Source organism: Mobula birostris, chromosome X (assembly GCF_030028105.1).
Source record: "Mobula birostris isolate sMobBir1 chromosome X, sMobBir1.hap1, whole genome shotgun sequence".
NCBI classification, from domain to species: Eukaryota; Metazoa; Chordata; class Chondrichthyes; order Myliobatiformes; family Myliobatidae; genus Mobula; species Mobula birostris.
The window spans coordinates 40,372,622-40,399,684 of NC_092402.1; the positions used below are offsets into that span (position 1 = coordinate 40,372,622).

General features: G+C 40.4%; 1 protein-coding gene across 3 annotated transcripts in view; it reads right to left on the minus strand.

The window, feature by feature from the left end:
- aoc2 (amine oxidase copper containing 2) overlaps positions 1-27,063 on the minus strand; it is a 62,303-nt gene that overhangs the window by 27,007 nt on the left and 8,233 nt on the right. The window contains exons 2-4 of one of the 3 annotated variants that reach the window (XM_072249776.1): positions 26,199-26,487; positions 24,894-25,023; positions 12,574-13,193 (exon numbers count right to left, since the gene is read on the minus strand). In XM_072249776.1, coding sequence (XP_072105877.1) covers positions 13,134-13,193; positions 24,894-25,023; positions 26,199-26,487 — 479 coding nt within the window. In that variant the 3' untranslated portion in view covers positions 12,574-13,133. Of the gene's footprint in view, positions 1-12,573; positions 13,194-20,015; positions 23,859-24,893; positions 25,024-26,198; positions 26,488-27,063 lie in introns of those variants that run through there. The other 2 variants (XM_072249775.1, XM_072249777.1) reach the window with 2 other exon arrangements.

Genomic DNA, 27,063 nt, shown 5'->3' on the forward strand with positions numbered 1-27,063 from the left:
GTATTCATTTTCTATTGATTTTTTTTAGGGAAAAGATATGAAACGAATAAAATGTATTTGAAAGAATTGATGGTGATTACATTACTTATCATTGTGTAAATTGTAACATTTGGTCATGTTTTATTATGAAATTTTCCAATAAAATACTTAAATATTTGAACTTCTCCTGCTGTGGAATTTGCTTTATTGGTCACTGCAGACCAGGAGCAGCATCTGTGCAATGCACATTAGGCACAATGGAGGGATATGTTGACAGTCCATTTATCGTTTAGTTACAGCGCCATTGCTGAGAAAGGATCCACGTGTCTGTGATGTGACGTGGATTATTCTGTTGCTTTAGTCAAGCTAGATCGTTTAAACCCTGGCTGATGACTGTGTAGCAACAAGTTCGATAACAGATTAATTACCAGGTCAGAGATGATGCAAAAGAAAGAAATTTCTGCCTTTCTTAAAAGATTTTTAAAATTATCTTTTAGGAGGTTGGATATTTTGCAGTTATCATCTGACGTGTGATATACTTTAAGTATATGGGATATAGAAGCTAGTTACCTGTTTCAGACCACTCTCATAAAAATAATGATGGTTATACTGTTATAGATGGATACAAACAATATTTTCTAAGTTACGGCTTTTAATACATTGAAGTGTATGGTACTTTATAAGGAATCACACCTGTACATCAAAACATGTGATATTGGATAAGGATTTGAGATGGATTTGAACAAAATTAACATGCACATATCCATGCAGTCTCTAATACAGGTCTCTTCAAATTTGGATTTACTTTGGTTGAAGGTTTTATATTGGCTGCGGTTCAGACGGTCAGTGAACAAAAGGTCATGTAGTCCATAATGTGGGCGTCTTAAAATCTCACTGTCTGGTTGGGTAATTTTGATTGTGTGGGGTCAATTGTTTTCTAAATATTGGAAGGTTAAAAGTCAGCTACTAATGTCTTTGAATTTTGCAAGAAACCTCAAAAGAGCTGATTTCAAGAAAAAAAATATTGATCATCTTCAAGGATGATCACATTGGGACTCACACTCAGAATAGTTGCAAAGAAGGAACCAGATTTAAATTGTCAAGTTTGGGGCACCAAGTGACAGTCTGTATATCCCCTCACTTGAATTCTAAATGACTGCATTCACAATCTCTATGAAAATACATCTGGGACTCTACAAATCAAGAAATATTAAATAACCTAGTGCCAGGATAAGAATTTTCCAAATATTTGGGATTGGGAAATTCTACTTAGGTCAGTATGATATACTGTCAATAATACCCTGTAGGCATATTCAAGATTGTTTATTGTCATTTCCAGTACACTATTGAGAAGGAGAATGAAATAATTGTTACTCTGGCTTCGATGCAGCACAAAAAACAAAACACAATAAGATAAAGAACACAATAATTTAAAAAAACACAAATATATATACATAAGATATTTTGTATACATAGATTGATTGTATGTTTATAAAGTGATGCTAGGCACAGGAATGTCTGTACATAAGGTGACTGACAGGAAATGATAAAGTTGTGGTGTTTGGTGGCGTGAGCTTGCATCTGCAACTTAAGACTTATGTTAAAAAGGGAAAGCCTGCAAATGAGGAAACTGGCCTCTTTAGTTTGTAACATAATTATTTGTTAGATTAACTCCAACTGAAGGAAATTGTCCTTCTTGTTACATATTCATAAATCTTAGATCTTTGAAAAACAAACTCAAATGCAACAGGAATAGTAGTTAAAACCAGATCACACTTCTTTGCTGTGCAATTTGTTGTTAAAAGCAACAGCAGGCAAGGCTATGCTAGTAGAAAAAGAGAAACAGAGTCAAAATAATGACAGAGAACTGATCAGCTCTGATACAAGCAGAAAGAGAAAATTAATTTCCTAGAGTCAGAGAATTCAATACTGAGTCCTGGAGGTCCCAAGTTATCAGATGGATGATAGATTTGTTCCTCAAGCAACAAATAAGGTACTGTGGAACTCAATTGGTCAAGCAACTTCTGTGGGAGGAAAGAAGTCCTGGTACAGGGTTTCAACCCAAAATGTCAACAATTTCTTTTCTCCCGCAGATTCCGGCAGATTGTCTATTTACTCTTTCTGCCGTCTCTTCTGCCTCTTTTGTTCCTGGAGCCTGCAGTAAACCTTGTAACTGTTCAGGAGACCACAGAGAGCTCAGTTTGGGAGTGGGATGGCCAACAAGTCTTGTTTGTGTGTAGTTTATCATTAATTCTATTGTATTTATTTGTTCTACCGTGAATACCCACAAGAAAATGAATCTCAGGGCAGTACGTATATGGTGATAATAAATTTATTTTTGAAAAGTGACAGACCCAGAGTCTACTCCTGCTAATGAATGCAGGTGCACTGCAGATTTCCAGCATCTGTAGTTTTCCTGATTTTAATTTGCCATGAATATTGTCTGAACATTTTTGAGAAGCTCTTGCATTAAGAACTGGGTAGAATCAACAGCCAGAGTCAAGCAATTTGGCCTAATTAGTCTATGCTTATGCAGTACTTATTATTCACACAAACCTGCTTTAAACTATTCCGCTATCCCCTTAATCAGATTTGAAAGCATGGTCTAACATAACTGTAATGTACAGATCTATTTCTTTTAACTCAATGACTCCCTTTAGCACTAACTATTAACTGATAATTTACACATGCACAGTGAATACCCCGGTTATCCTCACCTCCACATGCATACTTTTAGTTAATTGATATGTAGTTGTATAGACACAGTAAACTGGCAATGAGCACGAACCTGAATGTCAGTGGATGTTGCCAACAGCACCGACAGTTCTGAGATGACAGAATTCAGAGGAAGTGAAAGAGACAGCGAGAGGAAAGAGTAAATCAGTTTAGAGAAGGCCGTCACAGACGCTAACCAAAGAATGCATAACAGTGGATGGTACACAGTAAGAGATGCACAACTAGCAAATATAAAGTGAAAATAACATGACGATGGCTTTAGTCGGGAAAGTTGATGAATTTGATAGTGCTAATGAGGACTGAGAATTGTATGTTGAGAGGGTTGAACTGTATTGTAACGCTAGCGATGTGGATAAAGTAAAGAAAGTCTCCACGTTTCTTAGCTTAATGGGTGCTAAAATGTACTGTCTTTTACACAACTCAGTAACCCTTGCAAAGGCAGTAAGCAAGACGTTAGATGAAATTGTTGCAATTTTACAAAATCACTTGAGGCCTTAACTGCTTGTAATAGCTGAGAGGTTTAGATTTCACAAAAGGAACCAGTCAAAGGATGAAAGCATTTCTGAATACATTGCAGAACTGTGCAAACTTTCCCAGTACTGTGACTTTGGAGATGGACTTTCTGATGGATTAAGGGATAGGTTTGTATGTGGAATGCAGAGACAAAACACTTAAAAGAGGCTACTGTCAGAAAGAGACCGAACCTCAGAATGGGCATTGACCATTGCAATATCATTTGCGATTGCAGCAAAGGATGTGGCAGAACTACAAAAAAAGAGTTTAGAATGTGAAACACACAAAATCTCCCTGAAGGGTGCAAAAAACCAAAAATGTGGCAAATCCTCCCATGACGCAGATGACAGCTAGTTCAAAGAAAAAGTTTTCAGAAAGTGTCACAGGCAAGTTCACATAGAGAGAGTGTGCAAGTCAGACAACAAGCACAACCAAAGAGAAAAACCACACAGAGTGAAAAGTTTCAAGCACATAATTAAACAAATGCATAAAGTGACTGAATGACAAACTGAGTCAGAGAACACAGGTCTGACAAAGGTGGGCTGTCATGCCTAGAACTGTTTAGTATTACTGAAACAAATCACAAAATCATACAGATCACAACAGACGTGTCTGGTGTAAAACTGTAAATGGAGCTGGTTACAGGGTCAGCTTTGTCTGTAATTTCAGAGGCTGACTACAACAGACTGCTTTCTAAGCTACCTTTAGAAAAGACCTTGGTGATGCTAAAGACCTACACAGGTGAAAAAGTGACTCCCAAAGAAAAACTGAAAGTAAATGTGACGCACAGAGATGAAACACACCAGTTAGAGCTTTATGCATTGAAACGTGGAGGACCAGCATGTTTTGGATCTGAATGGTTGAGAAAAATCTAAGTAGACTGGCACACAGTCAAACCTCTCAATGTGTCATCAAGAGGCAACTGCAGCCCAAACGGTAGCGCTAACCAGAGATTGTCTCAGCTGCTTAATGCTGCTGAGAAGATGTTTGAGAAGGGTATTGGTAAATTCAAAGGCAGGAAGGCCAGAACTGAACTGGATGAAGCAACAACACCAAGATTTCATAAAGTGCATCCAGTGCCTTATGCTGAACTTTAGAGCTTAGAGGCAGCTGGTATTCTCGTCAAGATTGAGTGGGGTGATTGGCCGTGCCCATTGTCCTGGTGATCAAGGAAGGGAAGGTTGGAGCTGTTCACAAATGCAGGGACCTCAAAGTGAGCTTCAACCCTGTGCTGCGTACTGTGCAGTATCGCCTGCCACAAATCGAAGACACTTTTGCATCTTCGGCAAGTGGGGAGAGGTTTTCAAACATTATCTTGTCACAAGCCTATCTGAAAATGGAGATTGAGGAGTCAAGCAGTTCATCAATTCACCAGTTAACCTCACCTCTGTGTGCGTGCTTTTATCTCATTGATGGACAGACACAACAATAGCCTCAATACCATGGTGAAGGGGTAGTTTTCCCTACACCTGTTAATTAAAATTGACTATTTGCTACAAATAATATTAATATAATCAAAACAAGTAGTATGATTTGTATTTGAAATGATCAAAGATACGATATGAATTGTTATAGTCTCATAGTCTCATAGTCATACTTTATTGATCCCGGGGGAAATTGGTTTTCGTTACAGTTGCACCATAAATAATAAATAGTAATAGAAATAGTAATAGTAATAGTCATAGAAATAATAAATAGTAAGAGAATAGTAGTAGAAAATAGTAATAAATAGTTAAATAGCAATATGTAAATTATGCCAGTAAATTATGAAATAAGTCCAGGACCAGCCTATCGGCTCAGGGTGTCTGACCCTCCAGGGGAGGAGTTGTAAAGTTTGATGGCCACAGGCAGGAATGATTTCCTATGACGCTCCGTGTTGCATCTCGGTGGAATGAGTCTCTGGCTGAATGCACTCCTGTGCCCACCCAGTACATTATGTAGTGGATGGGAGACATTGACCAAGATGGCATGCAACTTGGACAGCATCCTCTTTTCAGACACCGCCGTCAGAGAGTCCAGTTCCATCCCCACAACATCACTGGCCTTACGAATGAGTTTGTTGATTCTGTTGGTGTCTGCTACCCTCAGCCTGCTGCCCCAGCACACAACAGCAAACATGATAGCACTGGCCACCACAGACTCGTAGAACATCCTCAGCATTGTCCGGCAGATGTTAAAGGACCTCAGTCTCCTCAGGAAATAGAGACGGCTCTGACCCTTCTTGTAGACAGCCTCAGTGTTCTTTGACCAGTCTAGTTTATTGTCAATTCGTATCCCCAGGTATTTGTAATCCTCCACCATGTCCACACTGACCCCCTGGATGGAAACAGGGGTCATCAGTACCTTAGCTCTCCTCAGGTCGACGACCAGCTCCTTAGTCTTTTTCACATTAAGCTGCAGATAATTCTGCTCACACCATGTGACAAAGTTTCCTACCGTAGCCCTGTACTCAGCCTCATCTCCCTTGTTGATGCATCCAACTATGGCAGAGTCATCAGAAAACTATCATTCTCCAATTGGAGCTCTATATTCTCTACCTCACACAGCTTTAACACTTAATTGTAACCCTTGGCAATGTTCTCTTTCTACAAGTAGTTAATTGTGAGCAGCAATTAGCATAATGTCATTACAATGCGAGCAATCAGCAATTGGGGTTCAATTCTCACAGTTGTCCGTAAAGAGTTCATGCGTTCTTCCTATGATCCTGTGGGCTTTCTCCAGGTGCTCTGGTGTCCTCCCACATTCCAAAGACATACGTACGGGTTAGGATCAGTAAGTTGTAGGCATGTTATGTTGGCACCAGAAGCATGGCAACACTTGAGAGCTGCCTGCCCCCAGCACTATTCGGACATTTCACTGTATGTTTCGATATTTCAATAAACATATGACAAATAAAGCTAATCCTAATCTTATTTACCTTGTGTTTGCAGTTGCCTTGCAAGCTGCCCTTTAACCTTAAATATTACCCCCTCTTTAATTCTAGATTATTTTAGACCCAAATCACCATGGTGACCACACAGGATGTGGCTCTACCTTGAGCTCCGTACGGATTTCTCCCCTTATCCCTGAACACACTTATCAGGACAACTTGACTATTCCTTTGATTGTACCACCTGTTTAGCTTTGACAAGACCATGAATTAGCCAATATACAGTACAAATGTTTGCTGCTAACTATAAGAAAAATACTTTAATTGAGAAAAGTTTGTCAGCATTTTATTGGCTGCTTTCCCCTTAATGCCTACACTTGCAAACATCTTCTGAGGACAGCTCCAGCAATCGACCACACAATAACATAGTCACAGGCAGGTACCCAAAGTTCTGAGCAGTTGGTCTGGGATAGAAAAAAGTTTGCATGCAACAGGAGAGATTGGCAAATTTCTGCACTGATATTTCCAGTACAACATGTTTACACACAGCTTCTTTTTTTCCCCTAAAGTTCTATTGCACGGGGAAGTGTTTGATCCTTTTTAGATTAATTTCAGGACTTGTACTTTGGGAAGAGTCGACAGTCTAACGTAAAATCTTCCACCTCTGTGCAGTGAAAACAAGGACTTGAGGACCTGAATTATGGAAAAGGTTGAACAGGTCACAGCTTTATTCAGTGGAGCTCAGGAGAATGAGGGGCGTTCTTGCAGAGGTAAACAAAATTAAGAGGGGTATAGATAGGATGAATGCTTGCAGGCATTTTCTCCTCAGGTTGGGTGAAACAAGAACTACAAATTATAGGTTGGGGTGAAAGATGAAACATTTAAGGGGAACCTGAGGGGAAATTTCTTCACTCAGATGTTGGTGTGAGTGTGGAAAGAACTGCCAGCAGAAGTTGTAGGTGCCGGTTCATTTGTAATGGGATGGGAAAGCTTTGGAAGGATATGGTCCAGATGCACTAGGACAAGGCAGACCAGATCAGTATGGACTTAATGAGCCAAAGGGCCTTTTTCTGTGCTGTAGTACTCTATGACCTGAACCAAATGTACCACTCCCTAGTGTCCTTGAAAGAGGTGGCTGAAGAGATTGTGGAGGCATTAGTAATGACCTTTCAAAAACCACTAGATTCTGGCATGGTTTTGGTGGACTGGAAATTTGCAAATGTCTCTCAACTCTTCAACAAGAGAGTGAGGCAGAAGAAAGGAAATTATAGACCAGTTAGCCTGACCTCAGTAATGGGAAGATGTTGGAGTTGATTATTAAGGATGAGGTGTCAGGGTACTTGGAGGCACATGGTAAAATAGGCCAAAGTCAGCATGGTTTCCTTAAGGGGGAATCTTGCCTGACAAATCTGTTGGAAATCTTTGAGGAAATAGCAAGCAGGGTAGACAAAGGAGAGTCAGTGGATGTTGTGTACTAGGACTTTCAGAAGGCCTTTAACAAGGTGCCACACATGAGGCTGCTTAACAAGATAAGAACCCATGGTATTACAAGAAAGATACTGGCATGGATAGAGCATTGTTTTTTTTTTGGCAGGAGGCAAAGAGTGGGAATAAAGGGAGCTTTTTTGGTTGGCTACTGGTGACTAGTGTTCCACAGAGGTCTGCGTTGGGACCATTTCTTTTTATGTTCTATGTCAATGATTTGGAAGATGGAATTGATACCTTTATGGCCAAGTTTGTGGATGATATGAAGATAGGTGGAGGGCAGGTGATGTTGAGGAAGCAGGGAGTCTGCAGGAGGATTTAGACAGATTGGGAGAATGGGCAAAGAAGTGGCAGATGGAATACAGTGTCAGGAAATGTATGGTCATTCACCGGTAGAAGGAATAAAAGCATACACTATTTTCTAAACGGGCAGAAAATTCAAAGATCCGAGGAGCAAAGAGACTTGAGAGACCTAGTGCATGATTCCCTAAAGGTTAATTTGCAGGTTGAGTTGGTGTTGAGGAAGATCATTGGTGACAGAATCTATATTTCTATGTTTCTAACATCTCCACCTCACCTACAATCAATACAGGCACACTCCAGGGGTGTGCGTTTAGCCCACTGCTCTGCTCTCAACACCATGACTGTGTGGCTAGGCACGGCTCAAATGTCATCCATAAATTTGCTGACGACACAACTATTGTTAGCAGAAGTTCAGATGGTGATGAGAGGGCGTACAGGAGCGACTTGGTTGCAGGAGGGGCAGGACTGGCAGCTCAATGTTTCAGACATGATGGAGAGGGAGGGATTAAAGGGGGAGGGTGGCGATACTAGTCAAAGAAAATGTCATGGCAGTGCTCCGTCAGGACAGACTGGATTACTCGACTAGTGAGGCACTATGGGTGGAACTGAGATATAAGAAAGGGATGACCACATTAATGGATCTATATGTCAGACCACCCAAAAGTCCTAGAGGAACAAATTTGTAGAGTGGTCACAGACTGTTGCAAGAGACACAAGGTTGTTACAGTAGGTGATTTTAACTTTTGACATGTTGACTGGGATTCCTAAACCGTAAAAGGATAAGAAGGGACAGAGTTTGTCAAATGTGTTCAGGAAAGTTTCCTTAATTAGTACTTTGAAGTCCCAATGAGAGAGAGTGCGATACTTGATCTGCCATTAGGGAATGAGATAGGGGAACACTTTGCATCCAGTGACCACAATGCCACCTGTTTGAAAGTAAATATGCAAAATGACAGGACTGGTCCTTGGGTTGAGATTATAAATTGGAAAAAGGCCAATTTTGATGGTATCAGAAAGGATCTGGCAAGTGTGGATTGGGACGGGCTGTTTTCTGGCAAAGGTGTACTTGGTAAGTGGGAGAACTTCAAAAGTGAAAATTTGAGAGTACAAAGCTTGTATGTGATTGTCAGAATAAAAGGTAAAGATAACAGGTGTAGAGATATTGAGGTCCTGACTAAGAAAAAAAGATGTGTAGCAGGTATAGACAGGTAGGAACAAAGGGTGTGCTTATGGAGTATAAAAAAATGCAAGAGAAAACTTAGAAGGAAATCAGGAGGGCTAAAAGAAGGCATGGGGTTGCCTGAGCAGGCAAGGTGAAAGAGAATCCTAAGAGCTGAAGGGCTTGTTCTGTGCTGTGCTTTTCTGTGATTCTGTGACTCTAGTTGAGTGGCTAGGCAACAACAACCTTGCACTCAACGTCAGTAAGACCGAAGAACTGACTGTGGACTTCGGAAAAGGTAAGACAAGGGAACACACACCAATCTCCATCGAGGGATCAGAAATGGAAGGAATTGGCAATTTCAAGTTCCTGGGTGTCAATATTTCTGAGGATCTATCCTGGTTCCAACACATCGATGCAGCTACAAAGGAGGCACAGCAGTGGCTATATTTCATTAGGAGTTTGAGGAGATTTGATATGTCACCAAAGATTTGATATGTCACTCGCAAATTTCTACAGATGCGCCATGGAGAACATTCTAACTGGCTGTATCACCGTCAGGGGTGGGTGGAGGGAGGAGGGCTACTGCACAGGATTGAAATAAGCTGCAGAGAGTTGTAAACTTAGTCAACTCCATCATGGACACCAACCTCCCCAGCATCCAGGACATCTTCAAGGAATGGTGCCTCAAAAAGGCCTTATCCATCATTAAGGACACCATCACCCAAGACATGCCTTGTTCTCATTGTTACCATCAGGAAAGAGGTGCAGAAGCCTAAAGACACACACTCACAGCTTCTTCCCCTCTGCCATCCGATTTCTGAATGGACATTGAACCCATGAACACTACCTCACTACTTATTCAATTCACAGTTTTTTCACAACATTTGACTGTGATGTTAAACCTGATTCTGATTCAATAATAGCTCCTTCTTTTGGTTAATCAGACCCTATTGAAGGTCTGACTAACCAGAATACAAAATGCTTCCCCCAGAAGTGCCCACAATATGTTTCAATGGTTGTTTAATAAATTAACCGTGCAAAATCGGAAAGCAGTATTTGCTGGACTTACTGCCATTGATGGAGTAGTGTGACAGTGAATACAGTGTCAGTCATTACAGTCAGTAGTCCCTAGAGATCAGGACCAGAGCTCTGCTATTTATTGTTCGGCAAGTTGCAGTTGCCAGGTAACAACAAGCAGCCACAGCCAATGGGAGTGTTTCATTGCATTCTAGACATCTTGAAACACTGAAACATCAGTGTTGTTGCTATGTAGCAAGCTTCAACTACTATGCTATGCTCAGATATATTCATTATAATGGATGCAGTGGGCAACAGAGCTTATAGAGTGTGGGAAGGCTTGCAGGACAATTAATTTCCCAATAGAGTGCAAAATCAGAAACTGTAACTCATTAACTGCTGTTTGGAATCCCACAAAGCTTGGATTTCTGAAAGTCTGGTCAATATTTTAATGTTTATAGCTAAAGCATTAAGTTTAACATTTCTGGAAACTTTTAAAAGTTGGGGAATGAGCAATTGAGTGAGTGAAAGCCAGTTGATGCATTAATCTCTCTTCTTTTTACTGAATAGTTGATTTAATGTTTTTCTTTAGATCTTATGCAGCTGTTACTTCTCATAAGGATACATAAGCCTTATGCTTATGTTGCATAGGCATAAGGATGCTTATGTGAGAATGCTGTTCTTGGACTACAGTTCAGCATTCAACACCATAATTCCCTTCAGGCTCGGCAAGAAGCTCAGAGACCTTGGCCTTCACCGTGCCTTGTGTAGCTGGATCCTGGACTTCCTGTTAGATCACTGGCAGGTGGTAAGGGTGGGCTCCCTCACCTCTGCCCCTCTGACCCTGAACACAGGAGCCCCTCAGGGCTGTGTCCTAAGCCCCCTCCTTTACTCTCTGTATACCCATGACTGTGTCACCACCCACAGCTCGAAACTGATAATTAAATTTGCCAATGATACTACATTGATTGGCCTAATCTCAAACAATAACGAGGTGGCATACAGAGAAGAAGTCATCTCTCTGACACAGTGGTGTCAAGAAAAAAACCTCTCCCCCAAAGTCGCAAGAACAAAGGAGCTGGTTGTGGATTACAGGAGGAATGGAGACGGGCTAGCCCCTATTGACATCAATGGATCTGGGGTTGAAAGGGTAAACAGCTTTAAGTTCCTCGGTCCTCATCAAGGACCTCACGTGGCCTGTACACACCAGCTGTGTAGTGAATAAAGCACAACAGCACCTCTTTCACCTCAGATGGTTGAAGAAGTTTGGTTTGGGTCCCCAGATTCTAAGAACTTTCTACAGGGGCACAACTGAGAGCATCCTGACTGGCTGCATCACTGCCTGGTATGGGAACTGTACTTCCCTCAATCACAGGACTCTGCAGAGAGTGGTGCGGACAGCCCAGCGCATCTACAGATGTGCACTTCCCACTATTCAGGACATTTACAAAGACAGGTGTGTAAAAAGGGCTCTAAGAATCATTGGGGACCCGAGTCACCCCAACCACAAACTGTTCCAGCTGCTACCATCTGGGAAATTGTATCGCAGCATAAAAGCCAGGACCAACAGGTTTCAGGACAGCTTCTTCCACCAGGCTATCAGACTGATTAATTCATGCTGATGCAACTGTATTTTTATGTTATGTTGTTGTACATGCTACTTATTATAAATTACTATGATTGTACATTGCACATTTAGACAGAGACATAACGTAAAGATTTTTACTCCTCGTGTATATGAAGGATGTAGGTAACAAAGTCAATTCAATTCAATTCAATATGGCAACTTTATGTTGTCTTTGTTTAGTACAGGCCCCTTAATTGTTTAACCTACTCTAAAATCCATTTAACCCTTTTGTTAAATTAGGTAATTTGCAGAAGAAAATTGGTCTATTTCTGTCTGTGGAATGAAGTTACTAAAACCATTTAAAGACTTTTTAAAAACATTTCAATTGTTCATTTGAACCATGCTTATGGAGTGTTAAATCTTAGTAATAATGTTCTGTTACCAATGCACGTCACTTGTTGTTCATTGCTCTGGAGCTAGGTTTGGTTTCCAGTCCTGTTGAAGAAACAGGTGAGTCTGGGGTCTTGAGATACGTGGGCAAATAGCAAACCTTGGGAGCAGCTGAGAGCAAGGTCAGAGACCACAGACCCAGGAGTGGGTCAATGGGTCAGGTGATTCGACCCATTGAATTTGAGCAACTTGCACTTTCTGCAATATCACATTTTAGATCAGACCTTGCTTTTTTTTTATTGATCTAGATTGTGCTGTGACGGAGTATGGTTTATGATACAAAATTTATCACATAGAGCAAACACTGTGGCACTAATTGATTGACGTTTGTGTCATTTGCTCCTTGGAGTAAAACTTTGGAAGATGATCTGGATGGAAACTTGCTGGATTCAAACCCCTAATGACTTTATGAATCAAGCTGTTTGTACTTCACTGATCAGTGACTATCTCCAGAAATAAGCAAACTCTACCTCATCATTGATTATATCTTTTATTGAGAACAGAAAGATTACACTGTAAATTACGCTGACACCAGTAGTTATATTGTATATATAAGTTTTTCAAAAGATATGTAATAAAATACTACATCCACACATACGTCAGTGTCAAATCAAGCTAGAAATCTGAAAATTTGCATATGAGTTTGGTTTAGCACTCTTTGTGTTACTAAAACTCCAACCACAGGAGGCCCTCCACAGTCCAAAGAGGGACTGATTTTTATTTTCCCTCACTGAAGATTGATTTGATCTTTTTGCAGATCTATTTTTGAGGTACGCCGTATCCTCGTTATATGCGTCTTCAGACAATGCAGATTCACAGTTATGCGAGGAACCTATTTCTACCAACGTCTCGTTATATACGTCCAAAACTCACAGTTATACGAGGAGCACTGCTTCCCGCCAATACAGGTCAGGTGTGCGCACCTCACAATCTCACTCCCGCCAGTCTCGCATTGGTTTTGGCAAGGTGTGGATGCGCAATCTTGCGCTCTTAAACTTTTGGTTTTACATATGGTGTCGTGATTTTGTGTTTGAAATATTTAACTATGCCTCCTAAGTGTCCAATATCATGTCCTGGGCCATCAGCCGAGCGGCAGAGAACCACTTTAACACCTAGGGAAAAAATTTGAAAATTATAAACAGCGCGGCATCAGCTGAAGGTAACACAGCTCTGGGACGCTACTGCCGGGAACAGAATCTTGCCTTTAAAGTTCTTTTGTTGCTTGACAATGCGCCAGCCCATCCTAAACATTTGGACAGCATTCATCCTAACATAACAGTGCGTTTCCTGCCACTGATTCAACCACTCGACCAAGGTGTGATCCACATTCAAGGCGTACGTATTTTTTTATGGTGAACTATCTCTTAGCTGCTGCAAGCAACAGGCGATTTTGAAAATCCCGGGAGTTTACCAACAGTGAGGGAATGGTGGAAGTCGGAACACTTGGCACAAATGGTGATGGACATGGACCCAAGTTTAGAATGGAGTCAGCATTTCAGTCATTCCCTGCCGTCAACCCTTCTTCCCTACAAGCAAGTTTATGCTGAAAAACAAAATGCTGCCAAGCAAACAACCCTCACCACTTTCTTCAAGTCAGTGTCATCTCTTGCTGCCGGCAGTCCTAAGAGTTCTGTGAGTCTTTCTTCACCCCTTGCTGTGCTTGATATGATCCTGACGACCACAACCATCCACCTTATCCACGTAAAGCTGCCCGACACCACAACAACCACTCATCTCCTGGAGTGAACACACCTGCCACTGTTGGTGAGTACTGTACACCCTCGGATGTTAACTTTCTATGATTTATTACATTGAATATTACCTTAAATTGATGAAATATAATACAAATGTTGTGGTACTGCTTTTGTGTCGCATTGGTATGAAAATGTGAATAAATTACAGATAAAACATATTTAGGAAGCCCTCTGGAATGCATCCTTATTTTCTCCATTTAAATAATTATTCACATTATGTGTTGACTGCGAGGAACGTATCCCCCGCATATAATGAGGATAGGGTGTACTAAATATTTAGGGTGCTCTGACCTAAGTAATTTTGGTCTTCCTAAATCACAGAGAAACTGAAAGTTTGTGCACTGTTTCTATGGTAAACTAGCTATGATTTAAATCAGTTAGACAAATGTATCAGAGAGAAAGTACCCCAGTTTAGTGAGATACCAGAGAAATGGCGTAGGTACTATTACAGAGACTGTTTACAGTGAACATATTTTTGGATGCATCTCGTGGAAGGCTAAAACTTTCCTTTTACTCTTTTTCTTGGCTTAAGTTTGAAAACAAAACATGATTCAACTTATTTGACATGCGGGAAGACTGCCCTTTCGGTTTTTCAACTCCCTTTAAATTTTACAAAAATGGAGACTCCAACATGCAACAAAGTTCAAGGAACTGTAAAGGAAAACAGTTTCTAAGAGATTGTAAGCTTATTTCCGGGATAATATAAAATGGCTCACAAAGCAGTCACTGAAGCATTAGATCTAGTGTTATAAAACCTTAAATGCAAAAATAAATTAATGGGAGGAGTTACTTTAGTGCTTGCTGGAGATTTTTGTCAAACGCTACCAGTAATTTCACAAAGTACAAAAGCCAATAAATTGAAAGCCTGTTTTGAAGCATCATATTTTTGGAAAAATGTTAAATGATTACACTTGAAAACCAATATATAACAACTGTGTCACATGTCCAAGCAAGATGGGTATTGGAAACCCTGGGTAATGTAGCCACTTGGGCGAGGATGTCCTTCAAGGCCAAGAAGTCCAGGTGTCTGGTGATCAGAAAGGGCAAAGTTACTAGCAAGTTTAGCCTCCAGGTTCAGGGTGAGGTCATCCCTTCCATCGAAGGTAACCCGATAAAATGCTTGGGGAAGTGGTTTAATGTGTCACTGACAGACAAATCCGGACTTCTGGGTAAATTCAAGACCTGGCTGTACCAATTCGGTATTCTGCCCAGGCTTCTCTGGCTCTTCACACTTTATGAGTTCCCCATGACTGCCGTAGAGGGCGTCGAGAGGAAAACCAACAAGCACCTGCGGAGATGGTTGGGAGTTCCCCCAAGCTTCTCTTCAGTGGGCCTTTACATTTGTTCTGGGCAACTGCAGCTTCTCCCGTCATCTGTTGTGGAGAAATTCAAGGTGGCAAAATACAGAGCTTTATTAAGCTTGAGAGATTTTAATGACGTCTTGGTAAAGCAAGCAGGTGTTACAACCAGATCTGGGCGCAAGTGGGCAGCCAATGCAGCTGTGGAGGAGGCAGTGTGTTCTCTGAAGCTGCGAGATATCATCGGCAACCCCTGCGTCGGGCGGCAAGGCCTCTGCTCAGTTCACTTCCAGCAGTGGGGAAACGCAAGCATAAGGAACAGGCAGACATGATACAGGCAGAAGTACGGATCCATGAGGAAGAGAAGCAGATTTCAAAGGCAGTGGAAGAGTCCCAGGGTGCCTGGACAAAATGGGATCTGCCTAAGTGCAAGATCTCATGGGCAGAGTTATGGAGACTGGAGCCCTTCCGTATTTCCTTCCTCTTGCGATCTGTGTATGACACCCTTCCTTCACCATTACATCTGTACACATGGGGGATGAGAGAGGACCCGAACTGTAAGCTCTGTGGTCAAAAGGGGACACTGGCTCATATACGGTCCGGGTGTAAAACAGTTCTAACTCAAGGACGGTACAGGTGGCGCCATGATAAGGTGCTTCTGGCTCTTGCTGACACACTAGAGCGGGAGAGATGCAAGAAGAGGATGGCTGGCACAGATTTGAGGAAGGCCATCACCTTCATCAAAGAGGGATCTAGGCCTTTCCTAACCAAACAACCAAAGCCCAATCTGCTGCTAACAGCCAGGTCCTGGGAGATGAGGGTCGATGTGGGAAGGAGGCTGCAGTTCCCGGATATGGTGCACACAACCCTACGCCCGGACATTGTACTGTGGTCAACTGAAGACAGGAAAATAATTCTGGTTGAGCTGACTGTGCCGTGGGAGGAAGGATGGGAAGAGGTCTACGAGAGAAAGGCCTTGAAGTACCAGCCTTTACTGCAGTAGTGTAAGGACAAGGGATGGCAGGCATGGTTGTTCCCTGTGGAGATCGGCTGCAGAGGTTTCCCAGCCAAATCAGCATGGCGGTTGTTGTCAGGTCTGGGCCTGGATGAAAGGAGCAAAAAAACAAGCAGCTCGTAGGATGGGGGAAGAGGCAGAATGAGCTTCTTGTTGGATTTGGAGTAGGCGAGAGGAGGGGAGCTGGAAGCCAGGAGCAGGTAGGCAGTGATTTGGCCACCACTGCCGGCCCACCAACTGTAGAGTGTTGTGGTTAAGGGTCAAAATACTCGGTGAAGGTTAGGAACCACCTGATGACATCTGCTCCTGGCTGAAGGCTACGGTTACCTAAAAAGGTAACTGGAGAATGCACCCTAACAGGTATATGTAACAAGCACTTGACAGACAATCCATTTGTGAGGGCTTGCTTTGAATTTACTCTAATTAGGAAATGGGGAAATTAAGAACAAAGACTCAATAGGAATGAAAGCATTGAGCTGAATTGTTACATCATCACAAATTGATTCAAGTTGTATTCCCAAATATCACTCGACACTATTTGAATCACCAATGGTAGTATGAAAGAGCAATTTTAGCACCAACAAATGATGCAGTGCAGCCCATGAATAAACCATTTTTCAAAACATCTCGAACAACCTGTACAACACAAATCTAGTTACAGTGTGACAGACATTGATGAGGCTGTACATTTTCCTGTTGAATTTTTTTCAGCTCTCAGTCACCACCTGCTGTGCAGTCGCATAATCTTGAACTAAAAAAAGTTGTTCTCATCATAATACTCTGGAATTTGAACACACCAATACCAAGCAATGACAATATTATTAGTTCAGAAATTACTGCCACATGTAACTGAAGCAACAATAATGACTGGTAATACTATTGGGGAAAATGTCTTCATCCCTCAGCTGCCAATTATCCCATCTGATCTACCATTTAATTCAAGTTCCCTGTTCAACTTAGTGTTGCTATGAGCATTAACAAGGAGCAAGGACAATATCTAAAAGCTCTTGGCTTTAACTTTGAAACTTATTGCTTTTTCCATGGTCTGCAGTATGCTGGTTGCTCCAGAGTTGGAGATAATAATAACCTATATATTAGATAAATTGTTGAAGTGTATTAGAATAAACTTCAAAAGAAAATATTCTTATATGCTTCAACAAAAGTAAATTTGCACATAATGAATAGGTACAAATATACTTAACGAGAACTACAATGTTAATATTGTATACATATTTATTTTCAGTTTATATGTTGTTATTGATAGCTTTAGTTAAACTGCACACAATTTTATTCCCTTTTCATGTGATAATTATATATTAAAGTTAGCTTTTACTTCATTTATAAGAAGAGTTATAAAAGCTGATTGCAAGGAACTAAATGCGAGTATTCTGATTGCTGGGTATAAAGTTGAGAATAAGACCTGGAAATCATACAGTGTGACAGTTTAGCCTCAAATCACTCCCTTCTATCTTAGACAGCTACAATTACATTTAAAATAGATTATTGGTATTAAAATGGCAGAGAGCAATTTTGTGCTCAGCCTTCAAACGATTGCTTTGCTCCCTTTATTTTAAATTGTACTTAATAGCCCTGGTGTCAGACAATCTTCTGATGACTGACCAAGACTCATTCTTCATTCACTCTGTAACATTCATTGCCAACAGGAGAATTACAGTGAAGTTACATTACAGTGCCACCTTCTAAAGAGTATTTTTGCTGCTTTAACAACAAATGAAATTGTGCTCAAGTACCGACTCAGTGATAAGACCATAAGAGATAGCAGCAGAACTAGGCCATGCAGCCCATCGAGTCTGCTCTAGCATTTCATCATGGCTGATCCATTTTCCCTCTCAACCCCATTCTCCTGCATTTTCACCATAACCCTTGACTTCCTTACTAATCAGGAACCTATTAACCTTCACCTCAAGTACACCCAATGAACTGGCCTCCTCAGCCACACCTAGTTAAAGATATTCCTCCTCATCTCTGTTCTAATTGGATGTCGCTCTACTCTGAGGCTGTTCCCTCTGGTCCTAGACTCCCCCACCACAGGTTACATCCTCTCCACATCCACTCTATCTGTTGCCTTTCAACCATCGATAGGTTTCAATGAGACACCTCCCCTCATTCTATTAAATTCCAATGAGTACAGAACCATCAAACGCTCCTCATACGATAACCCTTTCATTCCCAGAATCATTCTTGTGAACCTCGTCTGAACCCTTTCCAATGCCAGTACATCCTTTCTTACATAAAGAGCCCAAAACCGCTTACAATACTCCAATGAGGCTTCACCAGTGCCTTATAAGGCCTCAACATTACATTCTTGCCTTTATATTCTAGTCCTCTCAAAATTAATGTTAAGTTTGCATTTGCCTTCTTCACCATCAATTCAGCCTGCAAACTAACCTTTAGGGAGTCCTGCACAAGGACTCCTAAGTCTCTTTGCACCTCAGATTATTTAATTTTCTGCCCGTTTAGAAAATACTTCACTTTTATTCCTTCTGCCAAAGTGCATGACCATACACTTCCTGACACTGTATTCCACCTGCCACTTCTTTGCCCATTCTCCTAATCTGTCTAAGTCCTTCTGCAGCCTCCCTGCTTCCTCAACACTACCTGCCTTCCACCTACCTTCATATCATAGGGAATCCTGGCCACAAAGTCATCAATTTTGTCATCCAACTCATTGGCATACAACGTAAAAAGAAGCGGTCCCAACACTGACACCTGCAGAACACCACTAGTACTCGGCAGCCAGTCAGAAAAGGCTTTATCCGTGCTAGTGTCTTTCCTGTAATTCGTGGCTCTTATCTTGTTAAGCAGCCTAATGTAAGGCACCTTGTCAAAAGTCTTCTGAAAATCCAAGTACACAACATCCAGCGATTCTCCTTTGTCTATCCTGCTTGTTCTTACATCAAAGAATTCCAACAGATTTGTCAGGCAAGACTTTCCCTTAAGCTAAATGCTGACAACGGCCTATTTTGTCATAGTCCTCTGAGCACCCTGAAACCTCATCCTTAATAATCGACTCCAACATCTTCCCCACCACTGAGGTCAGGCTAACTAGCTTATATTTTCCTTTCTTCTGCCTACTTCCCTTCTTGAAGAGTTGAGTGACAGTTTAAATATTCCAGTCCTCTGGAACCATGCCAGGATCTATTGATTCTTGAAAGATCATGACTAATGATCATTCACATAAATCTTTTTTTTTGCTGCAGCAGTACAGTGCAATACATAAAATTACCACAGTACTGTGTGTCTTGTGGTCTTATATTTATAATTCACGTTTAGAAACATAACCCTTGTTTTCAATTTCCTTCTTTTCCTTGCAATCCTCCAACCTTGTAATAAAATGCAGCCCTTTAAGCTTCTAAGATAGTTGGGTACCTTCAACTTCGGACCCTTAAATCACTCCACCATTAATGGTCGTCAGTTACTGAGGCCTTGGGTCCCAGAATTTTCTCCCAAAACATTATCATCTTTCCTTCCATTATCTGCCGTCCTTTTACAATAGACAACATAAATCACATTGACCAAGTTTTGGCTATTCACCTCAATATTTCTGCATGTAGTTTATATTTTTGAATAAACTAATGGGATCCTGGGATATCTTGGGATCTTGGCATCTTGGGATATCATGTTATGTTAAATAATATTTCAAATGCTTAAAGATGGAAAAAATACCTGCCACACACATCAAAGTTGCTGGTGAACGCAGCAGGCCAGGCAGCATCTCTAGGAAGAGGTACAGTCGACATTTTGGGTCGAGACCCTTCCTGACAAAACGTCGGCCTGAAACGTCGACTGTACCTCTTCCTAGAGATGCTGCCTGGTCTGCTGCGTTCACCAGCAACTTTTATGTGTGTTGCTTGAATTTCCAGCATCTGCAGAATTCCTGTTGTTTGCGTTTTTGAAAAATAGGGCAATTCACTCTTAACTACTCTTTTATCGCCTTTGCCTGATTTCCTTTATGAAGTATGTAGTGAATTGTTTTCTTCACACCTGAGAGGAGTGTTAAACTAGTTCAGAATCTATAATGTTTTTGGAGCTATTTGGTTACAAGATAAATAAAGGTGGTTAGAAGAAAAAGAAATCATGCTGGAGCTGTGGGAGTCAGTACTGGGAAGTTGTCCGAAACCTGAACCAAAAGGGAATGCTGGAACAGTCCAGCGGGTCAGACAGCATCTGTGGGGAGAAAATTCCTGAGATATAGTGGATAACCTTATGTCAGAACTGTCCAGTTCTGACACAAACAGGAAGAGCAGGCTATCTGAAATTATTCAATATTGAGTGCAGAGGGTTTCATTGTTCCTGGATGGAAGATAAACTTAAAGCTGGTCCTGGGTAGTCTGGAAAGAGTAAGGAGAGATTTCCCTCCCCCAAAAATATTAGTGAACCAGATGGGTTATTTTACATTATCTGATACCTTCCCAGTCATCAGCTTCTCATTTTTACTTAATTAGTTCAGTTCCCAGCTGCCATAATGGTTTTCAACTCGTTAGTGGACCCAGTCTCTGGATTGCTAGTTAAAAATTTATGCGATTATGTCCCTTAATGCTGTGGCTTTTGATATATTATACCTAAGCTCCAAAGCATTAGTAATTGTGCAGATCTGAAGGTAGATATAATGTGTTTGCCTCATAGTAGCTGAAGAATAGAAAACTGTTTTTAAAAAGGTGAGTTTATGAATTGTTTTCACTATTTTCACTTTGGTTCCTTGTATAATGATGAGGCCATGTGTGGTGATCATGTGATCTTGCTGCACTGGGCTATTGCTATGGTGATATTAATCAACACTGTGGTGCAGTTTTTAATATTAATAATAGTTCCCAAGACCCCATTTTATTTTTATTAGATAGCTCATAATAGATTCAATATTCTTCTGAGAAGACTTTTTCTGTACATTGTACATTAGATTAGAAACCATTTGAGTAGAAAATATGACACATCATATTGCAAGATAGCATCACTTATGACCAGTGATGGTGACCATGACAACAGCTATGTCGGACTTCAGGAACACTGCCTAACCAGGCAATATATGACTCATGGTCAGGATGCCTTGAATATGATATCCCCAGGAAGAAACAACATGCTGTTCCTCAGACTCTCCATTTTATACCATGTTAGATAGTTAAGAAGCCGTTTTCATGCGCAGAAAAGAAGCAGGGCTTCTTTTTTTTTGCACATGGAACAAAAGAGACAATCTACTTCTGTTTCTGTTTTACTGTCTATATTGTTCAGGGTAATCAACAGGATATCAAAAAATCAACATTCAAGTTTGGACAAAGATAGGATCATTGTTCCCTTAAGCTGTGTTTTATGTTTCAAGAATCTATTAGTATATCAAAGGAAATCTCTGTAATTTGTTCTGTGGAAAGGACCATGATTCACTGCAGGTAGACACTGAGTGTTTTATATTATCTCAGCAATGGAAATCAAATCAATTTTTGTGTAGATTATCTTTGCTCTAGTAAATAATTTGTATTTTTATAGTGCCAGCTGGTGTAAGCACACTTCCAAAAGTAACCCTTGTTTTTGCAAATTATCAGGAACTTTTAATACACAGTTAATATTGCTGTGGTTAACTTCTCTGTTGCTATAACGTTACAGATAACAAAAACATATCAGTTTGCACGAGGGCTCACCACCACATTTGGGAGTATCCCAACCTCTGGTATCACATGAGCTCAGATGCTGAGGACCATAACTGCTTTATTTGAAGTGGAGTTAACAGCACATTGGCATATACCATACTTATCCAATATTTGCAAAATACATACAGTATATCCTGAGGATTACATTTATTTTCCACCCTGATTATATTGACAAATAGCTATACTTTCTGAGGTGTTTTTCATGTTGGCATGTATGCTGTGTAAAGCATAAAAATATATTTTGAACTGAAGCTATAAAAACAGTCTGTGAAATGTTAAACCCAGAGTGGGAATGATTGCCCAGAATTTGGAATTCGGACATTTTTGGTGAGCCAAGTAGATGTCCCATTTAGGTATGCCATATCAGAAGTCACAAAAAATTGTAAAATATAGACTACATTTCTTTAAGAAATTGTTAATCTGGTTTCTTCCCTTTGAAGACCATTAAACCCAAGCCACATGTTTTGCAGATGGCAGGATTCTGTTAGAAGGCACAGTCTGCAAATGGTACAAGGGAAGTGGGCCAGTGATACTAAAAAGATCTCTCCACAGCAGCACAGAAAATGAAGTCAAAGTGTAGCAGAGATATGGTAGGGAAAGGGGCATAATAGGGGTAAATTGGCAGTGTGAGAATGGTAATGGTTCTATTCTCCCCTCCTCCCCTACACTCACTGTCCACGTTATGAGGTAAACCTGTACACCTGCTCGTTAATGCCAATATCTAATCAGCCAATCATCTGGCAGCATCTCAATGCATAAAAGCATGCAGACATGGTCAAGAGGTTCAGTTGTTGTTCAGACCAAACATCAGAATGGAGAAGAAATGTGATCTAAGTGACTTTGACCGTGGAATGACTGTTGGTGCCAAACGGGGTGGTTTGAGTATCTCAGAAACTGCTGATTTCCTGTACAGAAAATGGTGTGAAAAACAAAAAAAAATCCAGTGAGTGGCAGCTAATGAGAGAGCTCAGAGGAGAATGGCCAGATTGGCTCAAGCTGATAGAAAGGCAACAGTAACTCAAATAAACACACTTTACAACAGTAGTGTGCAGAAGAGCATCTCTGAATGCACAGCATGTCAAACCTTGAGGTGGATGGGCTACAGCAGCAGAAGATCATGAACATACACTCAGTGACCACTTTATTAGTTACAGGAGGCTCCACTGAAAAAAATCATGGAATTGAATTTTCAAAACATTAGAAAAGATTTTAGAAAGATTCAGAATTTGCTGTTAGAAACTATTAGACCTAATGATAAACAGTTCTGTGAAGCATTCCTCAATAACCCCTGTTTGTAATGCTTATAATGAAAATAAACATTTTTAGAAAACTCCTCATTTAAAAAAAATAGTTATGTCAGACTGGAGCACATCCCAGTGAGCTGGTGAAGTAAAGAACATGAAGTGTTTTCAACCAAAGTACACCCATGGGTAGAGTTTTTAAAAATACACTTGTAATGCAGCCCAAGAGAACTTTCTGGCAAATAAAATTCAATAGATGGAAATCTTATGGAGCTCCTGGGAGTCTCTGCTTGGTGTGCACTAGCCTTGAGAGCAGGAGTTTGTAAAATCTCCCCTTTTATTCATTGTCATTTGATAATGTTACGTTCAGATTAATCACTCCCTTAAAACTAAATGGGAACTGAAATATGAAATTAATCCATAGAGTCCGCAGAGCATCTAAAATTATTTTTCAATGCTTAGCTAAAAGTGGTGGTCAGTATCAGGTAGCTACTCACTATAGTGAAGTTATATAATCTATAGTATATACAGTTAATATTGATTTAAGTCTTCCCATAGGTAAAATCTGGGAGGTTTGGTGTACAGGTTGCAACTGGTGACAAACATGCCATTGGATTATCCTCGCATTCATCTGTTTTTTCAGCAGGGTCAATGTAAGCTGCATCTGAAGAGTAAACTGAAGGGTCATTGTTAAAATAATTGAGAGGTTTCAGAAAGAAGCCAATTCCATTTCCGGATGTGGCAGTATTGGGAACATCTTCTGCATGGGGGATGTGAAGGAATCCAGCTGTTATCCAAGCTACAAGATCCTGTTTCAAAATAATAAATGTGATGCTACTGATTGTTTGAAATATTATTAACATAAAAATCAGTTTAATATTTCCTTTTACATTTGCATTAATAATCCCTCAGATAATTGAGATTAACCATTGTGAACAGGAGGATTTAACAAGAAAGGTACTGAGTCCTGATCTGATTCATGGACATAGAACATATAGCAGTGAACACAGCACAGCACAGGGCCTTTAGCCAAAGATGTTGTGCTGACTTTTTAACCTACTCCAAGATCAATCTAATGCTTCCCCCCCCCACCCCCCACTTCGCCCTCCATTTTTCTTTCGTCCATGTACTAGTGTAAGAGTTTCTTAATTATCCCTAATGTACTGTAGCTCTACCACCACCTCTGGCAGAGCATTCCATGCTCCCACCACTCTCTGTGTAAAAACCTATCTCTGACATCCATCTCCTTCCCCATACCTTCCTCCAATCACCTTAAAATTATGCCCCCTCATATTAGCCATTTCAGTCCTGGGGAAGAAGGTGCTGGCTGTCTATCAATGCCTCTTATCATGCTATATATTTCTATCAGGTCACCTCTCATCCTCCTCCGGTTCATTTTTCTGCAGAGTTCTGTACAATAGTGTCCTGACCTCCAATTCTGTCTACGGGGAGTTTATGTTCTCTGTGTGACTGTGTCATTACCTTCCTACAACCCAAAGATATGCAGGCTGTTAGGTTAACTGCTCTTGATTGTCCATGTGGATGCGTTGGGCCAATAGACCTTTACCCGAGACATTATATTTCCTGACTCTCTATGCAGATTTTTTAGAAATCCTCTTTAGCCAAAGGCTATTAGCACCTCAAGAACCATCCTAGATAAGTCAGCTAATCCAATAGAGAGTGTTTGATATGTAAGGTTTACCATAATTGGGAAAATTGCATTATCCGCCAGGTGCCCAGGTTTTATATACCTACCTTTCATCACTTTCTATGGGGAAATTGTGTTTATAATCCACCTTCTGCAGATTAAGGACAAGTTATTACATTAAGACACATGAACCAACCTCATTCTGAATGCTTTCACCATTAATAAACTCATCAAAATAAGCAGGAGGGTTCCACATGTTATTCTGATTGTAGATGCTGCTGCTCCTTTGCTCATGATCTTTGTACTTTGTCACAGCCAACTGGTACCTATAATAGATAAAACATTATTAACTTGAGTTATCCCAAGAATTTGCACACTTTTAAATGCTTGCATTTTTTTTTGTAATTCTTCTGTACGCTTGCGTCTCTTGGGAAAATCTTACTGTCCAGTTGGCAGATATCTGCAAGGGTGTGACCACTGATCCTCTCCTACTGGATGTGAGGTCACAGAGCTGAGAAACGGCATTTTTCCACATTGCCACATCAGCTTCAATGCAGAACCGATGCAAAACAAATCTCTCTCTGTGTTAGCATCACAACTCTAGTCTCATAAGTGGACCTGGAAAGTATAACCTTCCTATGCTTCATCACCTGTCCCAAACTATGAGCATTGCTCTAAGCTTTCCACCTGCTGGCAGACATGGAGACAGAATCCTCTCTGCTGACCAAATTACAAAATCAAGATGGCAAAACCCATTGACTTCAGTTCCAGTACAGAAATGTGATGACATCCGAAACCAGACTAAACCTGAGTCTGATCTTTTCTCGCCAGGTCATGCAGAGAGGAAAGTCTGAAGATCAAGCAGAAAAGAGAATGTCCAGTGCAGAGAAATAAGTGTTTTCTCTGGAAAGGTGCACAACAATTGCTGGTAATACATGGAGAAAGAAAATGTGGAGGAAACTGACAGGAAAATAAGAGAAGCTACAGTGAAGACAGGAGAAAAGCCAAATTATAGCTTGAGGGAAGTGAATATCAGACCATAAGTGGATCAATGGAAACAAGTGACAGGAACATAGGGGCAAAAGAAGAACAAAAATGCATTGCAAAATAGAAAGTAACATTACATGTGACAATGGGTGATAGGCAAACAGAAAATAGAAGGAAAACCAGAAGGTTATATTTTTCATATTTTGCTTCCATAGTGTTTTCCTTTTTGTAGGTCCTTCTAATAAACCTCAGAATCATTTCTATCAAATAGCAAATCCAAGAGAATTGTAGATTTTTTGAAGAAGTAAGGTTTTGTAAAAGCATTAAGGTACAAATTAACATTTTCTCGTATTAATGTATCTCCAGTGTGTAAAATCTTATTAGAGATACAATGAAGACAGTATTTATTTACAAGACTTCAAACAATAAACCAGACCCAAATATGGTTTAACATTTTAATAAAAGTTTTCAGTATTTAAGAAGATGCAATAAGTAAGAGGTAAAGATTTTATACCTTTGCCAAGAGACGCCTTTTTCATCTGGACTTTCTTTTGGCACACTCTTAGGGTTGAGGCTTACCACTTGAACCCTGTAACCTCGAGAATGGCCCCACTTATTTTTCTGTGCCAAATTTACAAAATTCAGGTATTGAGGTAGTTTTGTTCCAGATCTGAAGGCTGCTTCATCCTCTGTCTCTAAAATCTTCTTTTTCATAGTGGGTACATATACCTTCTTGTCAGTGTTCCATGGGACTGGTTTGAGTTGATATTCTACATCGCTTGTTTCAAAAGAGTTAGATGTACCTAAAATTGAGAAAGGTACATTTCAAATGAATGCTTATGTGAAAAAAGTACTGCACTAGACCTTAACGTCCTAGAAATTCCAGGCTAAAGCTGTTCTTGGAATATGTTTTCATAATGTTGAGGATGCACTGAACCATTACTTGTTATATTCGAACCAGTGCAAGGTTCAAATGCATGCTGACTGCAATTATCCTGCATATTATGCATTATTGTAAAGGTAAAATTGCTCTTAACACACAATATATGCATTTTATTAGCCTCATGCACATTGAAATAATAAAAGTCTGAAATTGTTATGTCATAATTTTTTCATGCCAAAAAATTAGCAGGATCCCTTCAGAGCAGTGTTCAAACTCTAAATTTCTTGACTTGCATACGTATATCTGATATCTTATTTATCTGTTTCCATTGACTTAGTTGTTTTCTATCTTTTGGTATTTCATTGTAATACACGCGACAGTGAAATTAGTCCCAAACCAGACTTGGTCTATTTATCTAAGTGCAGGGCACTAACATCTATAAAACTCTCCATTAATTCTCGAGTCCCAGAGGATATTCTGATCACTGATCTTCTGA